The 17,673-nt window shown below is 35.6% G+C and overlaps 1 protein-coding gene and 1 pseudogene across 7 annotated transcripts in view; one reads left to right on the forward strand and one right to left on the reverse strand.

Moving 5' to 3' along the window:
- The first annotated feature begins 373 nt into the window (after window positions 1–373).
- On the forward strand, window positions 374–3,588 carry LOC140617335 (ribonuclease P protein subunit p38-like; annotated as a pseudogene).
- Window positions 3,589–6,255: 2,667 nt separating this feature from the next.
- The window catches only part of FGFR1OP2 (FGFR1 oncogene partner 2), a 32,669-nt gene continuing 21,251 nt past the window's right edge, over window positions 6,256–17,673 (reverse strand). The window contains exons 4-9 of one of the 7 annotated variants that reach the window (XR_012017581.1): window positions 15,997–16,139; window positions 13,574–13,687; window positions 10,679–10,792; window positions 8,706–8,850; window positions 6,628–6,704; window positions 6,256–6,494 (exon numbers count right to left, since the gene is read on the reverse strand). Coding sequence is in view for 4 of the 7 variants with exons in the window: in XM_072798585.1 (XP_072654686.1) it covers window positions 8,713–8,850; window positions 10,679–10,792; window positions 13,574–13,687; window positions 15,997–16,139 (509 nt within the window). In the remaining 3 variants the exon portion in view is untranslated. Of the gene's footprint in view, window positions 6,705–6,825; window positions 8,851–10,678; window positions 10,793–13,573; window positions 13,688–15,996; window positions 16,140–17,673 lie in introns of those variants that run through there. The other 6 variants (XR_012017582.1, XR_012017583.1, XM_072798585.1 and 3 more) reach the window with 6 other exon arrangements.

Here is a 17,673-nt window from a genome sequence, read left to right on the forward strand (position 1 = left end):
CTATTAGGCCACGTACAGACCTTAAAGATCATGTTATCTGACCCCTTATTTTCTATCAGGAAATTCTTGACCAAGGAATCAATTATATGAAGCCACTATTATCAATAATAGTGCCCAAATCAAAATTTGGGATAACTGACTTCCCATCCAAACGTGCTTTACACTGTATCATAATGAAAATGTAAATCATGGATTATTTTCAATTTTCTTCTGCTGGTGAATTGGTGACAATACAGTGAGAAAGGCAGCCTTCTGCAAGCAGAGGAGAGGCCTCAGTGGAAACCAACCTTGATCTTGGACTTCCAGCTTCCAGAATGTGAGAAAATAAATTTCCGTTGTTTAAGCCACCCTATGTGTGGTATTTTATGGCAGCCCTAGCAAACTAATACCCTTTATAAGTCATTTTAATCTGATTGTTGACTGAAAGACCTCTGGGCATTTTGGCCCCGCTATAAAATGAGGGGCTCAAGCTAGTGGTAACTTGGGCCAACCCAGGGACTATCATATAATCATTACACTGGGCAGGTTCGCAGGTCTAGATCAGGCTATATTGGCATGAGGCAAAAAAAAAAAAAAAAAAAAGAACAGAAAACCCCACCTACAATGATAATAGTTTTTACTTGGATCTCACCTTTACTCATTACATAAATATGTATAAAGTTCCTGAGTGCCAGGCCTTGCCTTGGGTACTAGGAAGCTGGCAAAATATACTGCTTCAGGGTATAGAGTGTGAGAAGAGATACTAGAGTAGTTCACACACAGGACATACAATATGCAGTGGAATTTAAAATGGACTAGGGAAAAACAAAAAACAAACAAAAAAAAACAAAAAAATGGACTAGGGGGTAAAATCTGGGATGTCAGGGAAGAATTCCTTGAAATGACATTTCAGCTGACACGGAAGAGGAGTAGGAGTAACCAAACCACAAGGAGGCTGACTGCATTCCACGTAGTAGGGTTAAAAGCATAAAGAAAAGCTTTGAGGCCTTCCCTGCTCTATGAAGAGCCCTCAGTGGAGTCTCTTCTCACCTGTGTGCCCTGCCAGTCCTTGCAGCCCTTCACTTTGGTGTTTGGTGGGGTCAGCGCTCCCGTTCTCAGCTTTTCCCATTTTGACCCAGAAAGGATGTCGTTTTTTTAAAATTAAGTTATAATTGACACACAATACTATGTAAGTTTAAGATGTCTGGTCTTGATTGGATTCTTTTATATATTACAAAATGATTACCACCATAGAGTTAGCTACTGCCTCTGTCATGTCACATAATTATCATTCTCTTTGTGAAAATGAGATCTACTCCAGTTTTGACTATAATCTGCCATTCTACTTTCTGTTACTAGGAATCAGGCTTTTTTAGGTTCCACATATAAGTGGTATCATCATCCAGTGTTTGCCTTTTTCTGACTTCCCTCACTTGCCATAATGCCCTCAAGGTCCATCCATGTGGTTGGAAGATGGCAGGATTTCTTTCTTTTTCACGGCTCAATAATACTGTTATATAAATGGTATATATACCAATGTATTCAACTATATATATAACTATGTAACTATAAATATAACTATAAATACAACTATATATATAACTAACTATATAACTATATAAAATATGCACCACATCTTTATCTGTTCATCCACTGATGGACACTTAGGATGTTTCCCTGTCTTGGCTATTGTGAATAATGCTGCAGTAAACATGGGAATTAGCCATTTTTTTCAAAAGATCTTTTCATTTCCTTTGGATATATATACCCAGAACTGGGATTGCTGGAGTATGGTAGTTCTATTTTTATTGTCCATCTTTCCTCGTTAAATTTTATCTATACGACAAAACTGCACAGAGCATACCTTGCCTTTTTATTTACCTTTCTTTTTCATTTCCTCCCCAGCCCCTAGAATTTAGCAGTTGTTCCCTGGCAGGTGAGTCAGAACTCTTGAGTGATCCACAAGCTATGGTCCTCAAATTCTTTTCCTTCTGTTCCAGAGTCCTATCGTATACCTCTATAGGAGCATACCTGCCTCCACTGCCCCCAGGGTGAATTCCCTCCTTTGGAAGGAGGTTACAGGATGGCTACAATTACCTTTTTATTTTGAAGTTCTTAAGGACTAGAAAAGGCTTAGTCATCTGAGGCTCATGGCTCCTCCTGCTAATGGATTCTCTATTGTCCAGATTGGCATGCATGTTCTCTGGCCTGCCTGAACTTGTGGTGGGCACATTGGGCAGGGCATGGGAGCTTTAAGGAAGGCAGTAGAAGATCAAAAATGATGCAGATGGACGGAGTAGTTGAGACATATTAAGTGTTTAGCCTTTGCTTCCCAGTTCTCCAGCGTTTTCAGCAATTGAACTGAACCACAACACCTTTTTTTTCTTTTTCAAAGATTTTATTTTAGAGAGTGTGAGCAAGGTGAGGGGCAGAGGGAGAATCCCAAGCTGACTCCCCAATGAGCGCTAAGCCTGACGTGGAATTCGATCTCACGACCCTGAGATCATGACTTGAGCTGAAATGAAGAGTCAGAAACTTAACTGACTGAGCTGCCCAGGTGCCCCAACACCTTTTTAAAACTACCTGCCTCATTTGGAGCAGGAGACCATCCATATATCAAAGTTGCTTAAAACTGCAATATATGTATTGCTAGGGCTTGGCCTAGGGTTCTAGAGGACTACTTCCATGGACAGAATTAAAGGCTTTTCTCTGAAAAAAATCTCTCCTCTTGCTTATTAATGCCTGAAGGTTTTTCAACAGACAGTCTTCCATTTTTGTACCCATATACTATCTGCTGGACTACTCTAGAGAGAGAAGACACGCATATTACACTTCAAGACACATTTAAATCTCTTGGGCTTCAGAAGATTGAGGATGAGAAAAAGAAAAAGCAGTTTAAAAAAAAACAAAAACAAAGCCCAGACAAATGTAGCACAGAAGTTGATACAAGCGAGGATCTGAAAGAGAAACAACCAGAAGATAATGAGCAAGGGTCAGGGTGGACTCCTGTGCTTGTCAGGAGGCAGCTTGCCATCGGTGTTAATGAAGTGACCAGAGCTCTGGAAAGGAATGGGCTGCTGCTGGTCCTCGTGTGTAAGTCGGCCAAGCCTGCCATCATCACCTCACATCTGATTCAGTTGAGCTCGAGCAGATCAGTGCCTGCCTGTCAGGTTCCCCGTCTCGCACCGGTCATTGGCTTAAAATGTGTCCTGGCCTTGGGGTTCAGAAAGGACACCACAGCTTTTGTTGAGGAGGTAAAAGCCATAATTCCCCAAGTACTCAGTTTACATATACCATGGCTACATGGGCAGCCTGAAGAGGCCTGGGAAAATGTAGACACTGAATCTCCGGAAAGCCAGGAAAAGGAGATTTTAGAGACTTCCTTTGAAAACCTCTAAACATAAAAAGAAGTTTGTGGAAGGTCAGCAGGCTGTAGTGTTACAACCCCTGAAAATAAAGAAAGTGATTCCAAACCCCAGTAAGATAAGGAAACCACCAAAAAGTAAAAAACCTACTTCAAAGTAATCTCCTATAAACTTGTAGTTTCCTACAGCTGTAAAAAGACACTCTGTAAAGAAGCCTTAAAACAAATAAAATGTGTTATTTTTACACACACACAAAAAAAGAAAAGTAGAGCTACTTTTCTTCCAAACCAGCTCTCTCCTTGAATTCCTTCAATGATACATACCAGGGATTCTCTACTGAATATTTTACTGAATGATGTTTTTAACGTCTTGTATTCTATTGGTCTATAGTCTGCATGACTAGGAATAAAATCCTTACAAAGTTTTTTTTTTTTTTAAGATTTTATTTATTTATTCATGAGAGACACAGAGAGAGAGGCAGAGACACGGGCAGAGAGAGAAGCAGGCTCCATGCAGGGAGCCCGACATGGGACTCGATCCTGGATCCAGGATCGTGCCCTGGGCTGGAGGCGGTGCTAAACCGCTGAGCTACCAGGGCTGCCCCCTTACAAAGTTTTAATTTAAATTCCAGTTAGAGATAGGTCTTAAAATGAATATATTCTAGAAGTTTAATATTTGAGGAATTCATTCACTTGATCTCACATCAACTTTGATTAATAGCACTGAGTGACCGGACCACTGAGTGGTGCTGAAATTTGAGATGTCCCTGGTAAATCCTTGGCATTTTCAAGTAGCCAAGGACTAGCCGAATTCATCTTGAATTGTATATATAGACCTAAGCAATGTGCTGAGGTTTTGGATTATGGACGGTGACAGGGACAAGTTCTTGAAACACTAATTCTAACCAGCTTTCTTCTTTTTTAGTTTTACAGAAAGCCCAAATGTAGCCTTCCTAAGCAGTATCTGATACTCAAGAAGTATGTGTGTGTGTATACACACATACATCCTGTGTTTCAAGATTAGAATTTTTTTAGCTAATATCAATATAGCGAATTTTCTGAAGGTTTTTTAAAAATTTTATTTGACAGAGCAGGGATGGGGGGAGGGGAGAAAGCACAAGCGGGGGAGTGGGGGGGACAGTAGAGGGAGAGGGAGAAGCATGCTCCCTGTAGAGCACGGAGCCCAATATGGGTCTCTATCCTGGGACGCTGGGATCATGACCTGAGCTGAAGGCAGACAGACGTTCAACTAACAGCCACCCAGGTACCCCTGAAGGCTTTAGTTATTCCGAAGCAGTAGGTTTATGTTCTTTCCTTTATGTAGATTTATTCCTCTTTTCCTCATATGGAAATAAAAACTTGCAAAGGATACCACAAGGTGTATCTGAGATTCCAAATGTGTGTATATGTTTAAAAAACATTTATAGAAAAAAAGTTTATAGATTAAGTTTTTCTGATTCACGAGAAACTTGTAATTACCTCTGGGAAGACATAGGTTGTAGGAAGAGACAGACGGACTTTGAACTGTAATATTTTCTGTATGTTGGATTTTTATGGTATACATTTATTTTTTCCTTTATGTAGAAGATAAATTATAACAAAAAGAAACATAAGCTAACAAATTTCTGATGATTTATACACCAGAAATAGGTACACTACATAAGATATGTACACAGATGTTTAAGGAAGCATTTTTTTAATAATAAAAATTGCAGTCTGAATATCAGGAGAAAAAGTTGAATAAGTTATATCTATATAAACAAAGTTTCTGTTGCCAGCAAGCCACAATTTTTTGTAACTTACTGGCTAGTTTATGTAAAACAACAGAATTAGTTGGAAGTATACAGATATTATTTGCTTCTGGACATTTCCCCCCTATGCATTTGATTTTTACATAGTTGTAATTATATGTGCAATTCAGTATTAAGGTTTTTATTATGCAAATTTAGGTACTTTTTTTGTCCCCATTGCTAGAGTCTTTAAGCCATATGTACTATGTAGATAGATAGTAAATTAATAATCTAGACATAAACTATTTCCCTATTGTATGATATTTAGGTTGAATATAATTGTATAATTGGATCACTGTAGTACCTGTCATAATGTGGCTTTAACCAGGGGAAGCAGTGTAGGTGGTGAGAAATGGTAGATTCTGATATATTTAGAAGGGAAGGTCAGTAGAATTTGCTGGTGAATTGGGTGTATGATAAAAGAGGAAGTGACGTCAAACTACCATCTTTTGGCCTTTGTGGCCGAAAAGATGGAGTTGTCATCAGATGAGATGGGGAGGAATATGGAGGCTGGAGAGTAAATTGCTTTGAGCATGTGGAGTCTGAGATTTCTCTTTGATAGTGACAGTTGAAAGAGTCCAGGGTTAAGGAGAGGTTTTAATGAGAGCTGTAAATTTGGGAGTCTTTTGCATTACAGGTGGTATTTAAAGTCATGAGACTGGATGAGATCACCAAGGATGTGAGTAGGAGTAAGGACTGAGCCCGAGGGCTCCCTAATTTTAAGTCAGAAAAAAGAACAAAAGCAGCCACTGAAGTAAAAAGAGAGCCCCTTCAAATTCAAATGAGAAATTATTTTTCATTGATGTTTTTCACTGAAAAATTAACTCCTATTTTACTCTGACTGTAAAAATTTGAGGTAATGGATACGATCTTCTAATCATTAAGGCAGTTTAGAAATACTCTTTAAAGGTGACTTTATCTGTGAGGTTGTATATAATCAGTTTTTTAGAATTGTATTTCCTATATAAAAAAAAAGTATAAAAAAATAAAAAATAAATAAAAAGTATAGAGGACAGATGATAAATATCTGTTTTCTAGGGCTGCCATAACAAGTTACCATAGGCTGGGTGGCTTAGCAGAAATTTATTCTCTCACAGTTCTAAAAAAATCAAGAAGGCAGGGTTTGGTTTAAAAATTTTATTTGACAGAGCGGGATGGGCGGGGGGGGGGAGAGAGCCAGAAAGCACAAGGAGGGGGAAATCAAGCAGGGTTGGCCCCTTCTGGAGGCTCTGAGGGGTAGCATTTCATACCCTTCTCCTAGTTTCTGGTGGCACCTCAGGGCCCTGAGGCGTGCATTAACTCTCTGCTTCTGTCTTCACAGGGCTTTCTCCTTGTGCCTCTGTTTCAAAATTCCTTCTCTCCTGTAAGGACACTAGTCATTGGATATAGGGCCCATCCTAAATCCAGGATGATCTCATCCAAAGGTCCCTACCCCTGTCAAGACTTAAAATGTGGTCACATTCACAGGTATAGGAGGTTAGAACCTGGACATACCTTTGCGGGGAAACGCTTAAACCCACCGCATATAATAAAAAGGCTTGCAGGATCAGGAATAAGTTGCTGGCCAATTCCTAAGAAATACAGATAGAAGTTGTTGCTAAGTACTAGTTTTATGGTAAGAGATAAGATGCCATAAAAATAGACTATATGTAAGAATGTAAGCATTGTTCTCAAATTAACTTGGAGACCATATCAATTTCAACAACTCATCTTTATTGATAAAATAGGCTCCTATGCAGTACACTCTCAGACATAAATTTAAGGTTCTGCTTTAAAAAAAAAAGTGTGGATGGAAATCTTGCTGTATAACAAAGTAAATGTCTTTAAACACCAAGATCTTAAAATTATATCCAAATAAGACCAAGAATAAATTAACTTGTTATAAAAATAATTATCAAGTAACATTTTGTAATAGAGCTGCCTCAATGAATTGCCTCAGATTTAATCTCGACTGTGTAGCTTATTGTCTTTAATTCTAACTTGGGATAAAAACTATATGAATGAATGTGCCACCAAATTAACAGATACTTTCCCCAAAACCAATAGAAAAGTTAAAAAAAAAAAACTTCATTTATAAAATATCAATTAAGGCTCTGAGAAAAGAAATCTTTTCAGTGTTTGGGCCATAAGCCCTTTTCAGTCAGCCCCACTTACCCCAAACTTAAGGTAGAAAAATTCCAAAGTGAAAAGTAGTTTTGAATTTTACCAACATATGAAATTATACACAAAATTACCATGTGAATATTTATTTAACAAATTACATACCCAAAAGTAGAATTTTCTATTGTGCTAATTTTAATATAAATGAGTGTATTTAATCACATGTGACATTTTTCTTTTATCCTATTTTATTCTATAATCACAAAATAAGAAAAATTTAGATTTCAATTGGTTAAAGTACATTTCTATGTCTAGTGGCTTTTAAAAATTTACATACTGGATATATATTTTATAAAAAAATCAAACAAATACTTATAAATCCATAGATTTCCACCCCCGCTACCCCCCAGCCCTTTTGACTTGAGAGATTGTAAGAAAAATCTTACAGGTTATGAGGACCAGACAGAGCTTAAGAATAGATCCAAAAAACAAAATTAAAAAAAAATTTAATTTACTTTCTGTATCTCTTAAGAATACTTTTAAGGAAAGGGTTCAATGAGGCAGAGGAATTCCCAATTTACTTTGAAATTACCACACGTAGCTTGCTATATCAAACATTTCAACTCTGTTAGCTAAAAGAGCTACATAATATCCTTAAAGATCAACCAGAGAAGAGAAAAATCTCATCTTCATTATTTAGAACCAAAACTTAATCTTTCAAAGGAGTAGTTTAACCTACTAATATGTCTCTTATAAGATCTTCTTTCTTAGAAAGTAATATTCTTTCTCTTTCATTCCTGAAATGATATTTCATGTATGTAAGCAACTTATGGACAACTGTTAGCTACTTTAATTTGGTAAATTAACTAAAATTAAATTACGTCTTGTTTATGGTGCATATGAAACATTCCTACAGCCTTCCTAACTAAATTTTCTTTGACAAAAATTTAAATTTATGGGAAGGTAGACCACACAGTCATTAAAGCTGAAGTCTCATGGTACACAAGCTTATTTGTTAACTCTGACACCAAACAGGGAGGTGAAATAAAATTTAGTATGACGATCTTCCATTCACAAAACTGAGGCAAAACTATGTATTTTAAAATTTGAATAATTTTATGAATTCCCATACATTTACTGGGAATATTCATGCTTATCCAAGTATCATCCAGAGTGCCACCTATACTGCTGAAAGCTCTTGACAGTTCAGCAGTCACTCAGAAAATCTTTAGTTTGTTTATCAGTTAACAAGAGTTTGTTTTAAATTTTATTTTGGAATAAAGTCTATGACCAGTAACTATGCATTTTTTTTTTTTTTGCTATCTCAAGAATGTCACTGCCAGTGCACTGTACATACTATAAAAAAAAATAAAGCAAGGGTAGCTTGAGACAGATTTTTCTGTTAATTCATTGACTTTAGTAGGCCAGTCCCAGTGACTATTTGGAGCCTTGTAAGAAACTCATGGACTTACAGGCTCTTCAGCTCTTCCTCAGACTCAGGTCACTATTGGTCACTAATGCTGACAAAGATGAACTTTCAGACACATCATCCTTCCTAAGATTCAGAAATGATTCTCGAGTTATTTGAAGAATCTCTCTCAAGCCTTTGTTTTCTTGCTAAAAGAGGACAAAAAGAAAGACATAATTACCAAGACAGCCACAAGAATACAAACATATCTTAAGCCAAACCTAAAAGTGTGACAAAGTTCTATAATTGGCAGACGTATATTAAATGATATATACAGTTGAAGTTGACAACTTGAATCTAGAGAATACTTTTTATAAAGAAGTAGGAATTGTGCTCAGCGTTTTCCACCAGTACAAAGACTTATTTATGCAGCTCTAACTGTGGATAGAATCTCAAAAACTGCCTTATTTTACACTCACAGTATAAATGAGGAAATAACATCTAGATTTATATTTATATAAACCCAACAAAGCCTGTGAATAATACCCTGGGACTAGAACCTCTTAGTACTTTAGTACTTTTACTCCTTTCCATGAGAGCGTGGAATGTAGGACAAGCCATCTGGTTTGGATTGTTTTCCCAACTGGAATTTGAAAGTAGCAGGGCTGGCTGAGTGATCATGATGTTTTTCAAGAAAGTGACCCAATCTAGCACTGATAACTCTTTTTTTTTTTTGATAACTCTTTTCTAGATTAGTTACTATAAGAAATTAGCAGACTTATTTTTTTTAAGATTTTATTCATTCATTCATTCGAGACACAGAGAAAGAGGCAGAGGGAGAAGCAGGCTCCCTGTGGTGAGCCTGATGTGGGACTCAAAATCCTGGGATCCCAGGATCATGACTTCACCTGAAGGTAGCATTGCTTAACCACTGAGCTACCTAGGCATCCCAAAATTAGCAGGTATTTATTATTTTTTTTAAATTTTTATTTATTTATGATAGTCACACACACACACACACACACACACACACACACACAGAGAGAGAGAGAGAGAGAGAGGCAGAGACACAGGCAGAGGGAGAAGCAGGCTCCACGCACCGGGAGCCCGACGTGGGATTTGATCCCGGGTCTCCAGGATCGCGCCCTGGGCCAAAGGCAGGCGCCAAACCGCTGCACCACCCAGGGATCCCAATTAGCAGGTATTTAAAAATAACTTCTATAATTCTCAACCACTTTGTCTTCAGGCTTACTTTCTGTTTCCATGGTACAAAATAGGGAATCAGCAAACTACATTCAGCCTGGCTTGAGACCTGTTGTTTGTAAATTAAACTTTACAGGAACATAGGTAAGCTCAATCTTTTTTGTGTGTATGGCTGCTTTTGTATTACAGTGGCATAGGTGAGTAGTTGCAACAGGGAATGACTGGCTTGCAAAGCCTAAAATATTTTCTATCTGGTCCTTTACTGAAAAAGTTTGCTTACCCTTAAAGAATGCTTAGAAACAGAAATTTATTTTGGCCCTTTATAACCAATATCTCCACCATGACTTCAAAATGAAGCTTTTAAAGTATGAAACTTTATTCCACTAATTTAAATTGTTCAACAATGATTTATGCTTTTGCTATCACAAAATAAAGGAAAAAAGGTTTTTATACATTCCCCAGAAAAATACAAGTGCCCAGAGAATATTTGTGGACTTAAAAAAATTTTCCCTGCATCATAATGATCTCCAACAGAATGAAGAAATTTTTAAAATTACTAAATTAAAAATTATATTTGCCCAGTAACAGGAGCAACATAAGATCAAAACATCAATTTTCTCGAATATCGCTCTAAGTTACTACTCATTCTGAACTTTTGTATTACTATGTAAATGGTCTTGCATTATATACCCATATAACCAGTATCCAGGTTAAGAAAGAAAACATTACCAGTTTTCCAGAGAAGTGTATACATATATTTTTAAATGGGGTGTATTTTCTGCTATCAATCTTTGTATGGACAGTTTTCACCCACATTTGCAATTTAAAACTTACTTCCAGTTGAAATATTCGTTCCTGTTCCTTGCAACCCTGTTGCTCATCAATTTCAATGGCTTTCCTCATTACTGCTGCCATTTCTGTTATTTGATCAACATGTGCTTGTAATTCCTGAAAAAAAAAGATAGGAGTTGCAAATCAGTGAAATACTTTATTTTTGGATTCTCTCCTTTAAAAAAAAATCTGCATTGCCACTTATGTGAATGTAATATTCTTACATTGCCATTTAATGTGAAGGTACTATATCAAACATATTTACAAGAAAGTTCACTGACCATCAATGTGCTTTTGAAATCAGATTTCCGTTAGGGCTACAAGTAAAGATAAGCAGCACAATATAAACCCACTAGCTCTATTTCACATTCTTTTCACCACAAATGATCAATAGTTTTTTAAATACCTACATATACTACAAAGTAATGGGAAAGACAAAATTGACAGTCTCTTTACCCCTAATGGCCTCATGATTTTCAAGTCTTTTCTATATTATCCATGTCTAAAAATTAATCTCAATCCAACCTAGACATTTTTCCAGATTATAATCCTTCTTGAGAGTAGGAACTGTATCTTGTTTATATTTGCCTGTGTCTGGTGCATAATGTATAATAAACACTGAATAAAATGAACAGAAATCTGCTTTTGAACATTAAAATATTTTTTTAAAGATGATTTTATTTATTCATGAGAGACACAGAGAGAGGGAGAGAGAGAGGCAGAGACACAGGCAGAGGGAGAAGCAGGTTCCATGCAGGGAGCCCAGATGTGGGACTGGATCCTAGGTCTCCAGGATTATGCCCTGGGGCTCAAGGTGGCGCTAAACCGCTGGGCCACCCAGGGATCCCCTGAGCATTTAAATACTAAATGGCCTTTACAAACTGTTCAAAATATTTAAGTATAAAATAGCCACATGTATTGGTGCAGCAGGGAGCATAAATTTCTTCCAATCTTATGCCATTATTTTTTCCACACCTATGATATTCCAGGCACTATGCTAGGCAATAGGAATATGAAACCTATCAAGACACATTCCCTGATTTCAAGGAGCTTTTAGAGTCAAGTGAAAGACACGAGGTTTAAGAATCAACAGAAATTTGAGAATAATCCTTTTTTTCAATGAACAGTTTCTCTAGACCATTGTTCACTGGCAGTTGAGGGTGATTTTATTATATTGAGGTCAAAATTTAAATGCAAAAGCTAAAAACTTCCCTAATAACCTTGTCTCTTAAATAATTGTATATATCCTATTTGTAAAAAGGATTTGAAGAGAACCTGCAAAACCTACAAAACTAGTGAACTGTGGAAGAAATATGGAGAACAAATAGTATCTTTGGCTTACCACACATTTAGTACTTTCTAACCAACAAAAATGCAGGTCATATTATTTTGATGGGGACACCTATACAATGCTAATGTATATGCAAAAAGAAGGCAAAATAAAAGGACTAATCTACACTATCCAACATGATGCTATATAAATATTAATTAAAATTAAACATCTTTTAAAAAATTAAAATTTCAGTTCCTGAGTTGTATTAGCGACACTTCCATGTGCTCAACAGCTTCATGGGGCTGGTGGCTTCCATGATGAATAGCACAGATGAAGAACATTTCTATCATTTCAGAGAGTGTTATTAGGCAGTTCTGGATTAGATTATGGTAGCAAGAATAGTATCAAGACAAACATCCATCTGTCATAATCCGAAATAGTTTTTAAAAAATGATTAAAATCTCTCCCTCTGGGAAGGGAGAATTTTTTTTTTCAGATTTTATTTATTTATTCATGAAAGACAGAGAGAGAAAGAGAAAGGCAGAGACACAGGCAGAGGGAGAAGCAGGCTCCACGCAGGGAGCCTGACATGGGACTCAATCCCAGGTCTCCAGGATCACGCTCTGGGCTGAAAGCAGGCGCTAAACCGCTGAGCCACCCAGGGATTCCTGGGAGCAAAATGTTTAAAAGCAAGTTAAGTACTGGTAATTGCAGCAGCAGATTAAGGGTATGAGAAAAAATTCTGAATACCAACACTTTCTTTAGCTTATCATTTTAGTGTCTTTTTAGGGTAAAAGACTGTACAGGAAGCAAATCATTCTTTGCTTTTAAAATGGAAGAAAATGAAATTCTACTGATTTTTTTTAATAGTATTTTTATAGGCCCAGTTCAATGGTTCATTTATTACAATAAAATCCTTAGGGAAATCTCATAGGTCTTTTAATGAACATAAGAGGCCAAGACCCATGCTTTCAAAACTGTCTGAAAGGCAAGAAGTGTCAGTAACATATTCTTTGGACTATCAGTAATATAATTCTTGAACTTTCTTGAAATGCCTTTCATTTGTAACTTTTGTTTAGGGTTATTTCAACTTGCTCAATAGTGATCTGCCACACACACACATACACACACAAAAAGACAATATAGTATATACTACTAACACATACATGTAACACCTAAACAAAGGCATTTTTAGGTTATTGTGAACTCAAACTAAAGGACTACAAACGATCAAAAACTGAATTAAAATTGTTCCTTTAATAGTTCAAACAAAATTTTTATGAAATCAGATTAAAATGACTTCCAAGAAAACACCTCTGACGTCCACAAAGAGGAAAACTGTTTATAAAATTTTGCAGCAACAAAATGAAAAGCTGGCTTAACCAATCTTTAAAGCTTGCAATTATCTAACAGGCTGTATATGATATAATACACAGAATTAATGACAGATTAAAGTTTCAATGCTGAATATTTTTGCATGGCTATCAAAAGCACAGTATTTTTAAAAGCAATTTCATTTATTTGCTGATTTAAACTGGCAGGAAAATTCAATGTCAAAGAAGGTTTTAAATGGACCTCCCCCCTTCCATCCACACCCCAAAAGTTGACTGTTTTATTTAGTGTACATTCTGATTTGCTTCCAAGTGCCTCCTCTCCAGTCCATGTTGAGATGCTTCAAAGATGTGTCGAGATGCATCAAGGAAGAATCCTTCGGAGCTGTTACGATGTACCATGTCAATCTGTAGTATAGAGTCATTATAATGTTAATACGGATATTATCCGTAATTTAAAAACTGAATGAGTGTTAGTTCATGCGTGTTAGCCAACTGTTTGAAATGTTTGTTTTTTTAAGATTTCCAAAAAGGCAGCTGTTCAAAAATAATGTAAAAATGAGTATTTGGACAAAAATGAATTCTTCTCAAACTTTATGTTGATTTTTGAATCTGTGCTCAAAACCTTTAAGTGAGGGTGAAATTCTGTACTACGGTGGTCTCAGAGGATCTCTTATGCCAAAATGCTGTTATGTGTAACCCTGCTTGTTACTCTTAAATGTGTTATAAAATTTTTTGTGTGTTTAGGGTCATCAGAGCATCAATACCTAAACACATGCTGGAATCTCATATTTTTACACCTTTATAATACAAGTTTCTCTGCTCATCCACTTCTGCTTGTTGACCTTCCTCTCCCAGTAATTAATTCAAGGCTAGATTTAGATAGATTTTTCTTTCTTGACACCTTCCCAGATTCTCCTCAAGAGACCTAACCTTACTTCCATTAGTATTCCCATATTAAATCATATCTCTATTTTAGGATTCATCCTACCTTATATATTATGTTTGTATCTATCTCCTTTTACACTGTAAATTACTATGGCAGACTAATGGAACTTATTTATTTCATCTTATTATTAATAATAACTAAGCCAGTGCAAATGTTAATAATGTTTGAGTTGAAGTGTCTCCTTTTTGGGAAAAATCAAAATCACAAACATTAATATGTATTAGTTGGAATTAACAAGAATTGAACAGTCATTTTATGGAAGGATCAGCACTTAGATGAAGTCAATCTATATAATAAAAGATGGTTTACAGCTATCTTAAGAAATGTTTAACTTTGCTAATAATAAAACTGCTCTAATCACTGGTAAAATCTATCGTGTTCTAGAAAATATTTGCTTCTGGCATAGCTACTACCAGATGGAACTAGCAACCTGCAGTATCTTATACTAAACATTTTTTGGTAGAGCAATCTCTTTAGATCTCAAGAAATTTGTTTCTTTTTTAAACAGAAGGGCCTTTTGGAATTTCTCAAGATTGTATTTATTTAACCAATAATTTAAGTCAATTCATCTTTGTACCTTTAAAAGAAACACTATACATTTAAATTTATGTTTTTATAATGATCTCATTAACAATAGATAAATTTGTATTCAAAAGATTGCCACTTAAACATCCAACGTTATTCCTTTTGGTTGGAAGATGAATAGTATAATTAGATAACATTAAACCCATAGTTATTAATTATTCAACTGACACAAAAGGTATCTATTACTAACTTTCTTAATATGCAAAGTTGTAACACAAAGATCTATTTACTAGGTATTTAATTTTAATAGAAATAATTAATAATTTAAAAGTACCTATAAGCACCACGATGGAAGAATTAAAGACTCTAAAATGTGTTTTAATAATTGAGAAAGATAAAACAAGTCTTAAAACAATGATTTCTTAAATAATGTTAGTTATAATAGTTAGCTCACCATTATCCAATACAGGTAATAGTTAGAAATCACAATATACTAATATTTTTATTTCACACCAGCAGTTAAAATTCGACTTAAAATGTAAATAGAAAAGGATTATTCTACTTGTCTTCATAGCAGTTTCTAATGAACACAGAGACATACACAAAGGAAACAGACACAGGGATGTCAATAAGTAAATGAACAAAGGGAAAAACACTAATTTCTAACCAGTTCAGCTCTATCTCTAAAAATGATGTTAAGTGATACATGATTGGGGGAGGAGAGGTCCAAAATCTTAATATGTTAGTTCTTTTCCTCCCCACTGGCCCCACCCATGTTTTTTCCATCATAATCAGTATTATTTACAGTCTGGATTAATTAGCTTCATTCAGAAAACAGTCTTAAGGAAAACAAATCTACCTTGAGCTGGTTTCAAATTTCTGAAAATGTTTTCAGCATTTCAGTTTTTGTTTTTGCAACAAACGGCAACACACAAATTAGAATATTTCTTAAAAGCAGATTACCTTATAAAATAATTTTGAATTGAATACACTTACCTGTACTTCCCAAATAAAATTTACTTTTGAAAATATGTTAAAGAACTAGGGAACAACAGGAGTTAGGAGAGTAAATCAAACAAAATATGTAGCAAGAAATGACAAAAATAAGGAAAGGCAGAAAACGTCAGAAAGATGAATATTCAATATCATGTTAGATACCTGTGATTTAAAAAAAAAAGTCTCAACACAAGTTAATCAACTGTAATTCTTTTTCATTTCAAATTATATTTATAAAATGAACTACCTTGGAGTGCTGCTCTTTTAACTTCGTTATTATACCCGGATCGTCTTTTTTGCTAGCCATTAGAAGTCTAAACATTTGTTCTCGATACTTGCTCATTATCAGTTCCAAGGCAGACTGATGTTCTTCCAGGGATGTACGCAATTCTATCAAGAATAACAAGAAAAATAGTCTATTTTACTCAAACTTGAGTTAAAGATCTACAAAATATTCTCTTCCTCACTATATTTATCAGAAAAGCAACATAAAAAGAGGGTGTTTTGAATAGAAAACATCTAAGAATCTTGCCATAAAGAAATAAAGCACACCAAATAGAGTTCTTTATTAGCTTTTTAAATGACCATTTAAAGCTCATTTTTAAAGAATTATTTCAACCAACATTTACTGAATAACAATTAAGTACGAGATAACGCTCTACATTAGGAATACCCAAAAGGCCACAGAGCTCAGTCTAGAAGAAAAAGCAAATACATATAATTCTAATATAACGTGTAAAGTCCAGATCAGAACTCTGATATACATATATCATATATATATATATATATATGATATATATATGTAGTCAGTGAGGAGAAATTGGTGAAAGTTTCACATTATTGAGATGAACTTGCATTCCTTAAGCTGAAAAAGGAAAAGGCGTTCTACACAGGGAGGCATGAAAGCAGATGGTGGGTTCAGAACTGGTTCAGGACAGCAAGAAGGTTTCATAGAGAAGAGAAGGATGGGAAGGAGACAGAAAAAAAGGCTTGGAGTTGATTTTGAAAGCTTCTGGATATGGAAATAAGTATACAATGAAGGTTCTAAAGCAAAAGAATAACATGATCAGAGAGATCTTTGAAAAATGAATTGGATGCCTGTGTTGGGAGACAGACTAGAGGGGGAAAAGAAACTGGAATCATTGAGGCCAATTAGGATAGTTCTGGCAACAGACCATGAACATCTAAGCAAGGGACTAAAGCAGTTGTCCCGTAGAGAAGAAAGTGAGTTACTTCATAGGTAATAACGGCATAAACTGGATATTGAGAGTGGGAATCTAAGATGACTCCAAGTAAGGTAGACATTCATATGTAGGAAAGGATAAAGACTACTACATATGACTTGGGCATTTGGACCAGAAATGAGAATACCGAAAAGGAAATTTAGTTGCCCATTTCCCTGTTTTTAAAAATATTAATTGATCCCAAATTAAGAGTCCAACTGTGTATTATAGCTCTTTCAACCAAGTTTAATTTTTTCCCTTTTTTTGTATGTATTTTTATTGGAGTTTGATTTGCCAACATACAGTATAACACCCAGGCTCATCCCATCAAGTGCCCCCCTCAGTGCCCATCATCCAGTCACCCCTTCCCCCTGCCTACCTCCCCTTCCACTACCCTTTGTTTCTCAGAGTTAGAAGTCTCTCATGTTCTGTCTCCCTCTCTGATATTTCCCACTCATTTTCTCTCCTTTCCCCTTTATTCCCTTTCACTATTTTTATATTCCCCAAATGAATGAGACCATATAATGTTTGTCCTTCTCTGATTGACTTACTTCACTCAGCATAATAGCCTCCAGTTCTATTCACGTTGAAGCAAATGGTCAACCAAGTTTAATTTTAACTAAAATCCAATGAACTATGCCTTCCCAAAGAGTATATTTTATGGTATGTGAATTATATCTCAATAGTAATAAAAGAGTATG

This window comes from Canis lupus, chromosome 25 (assembly GCF_048164855.1).
Source record: "Canis lupus baileyi chromosome 25, mCanLup2.hap1, whole genome shotgun sequence".
Taxonomy (NCBI): Eukaryota; Metazoa; Chordata; class Mammalia; order Carnivora; family Canidae; genus Canis; species Canis lupus.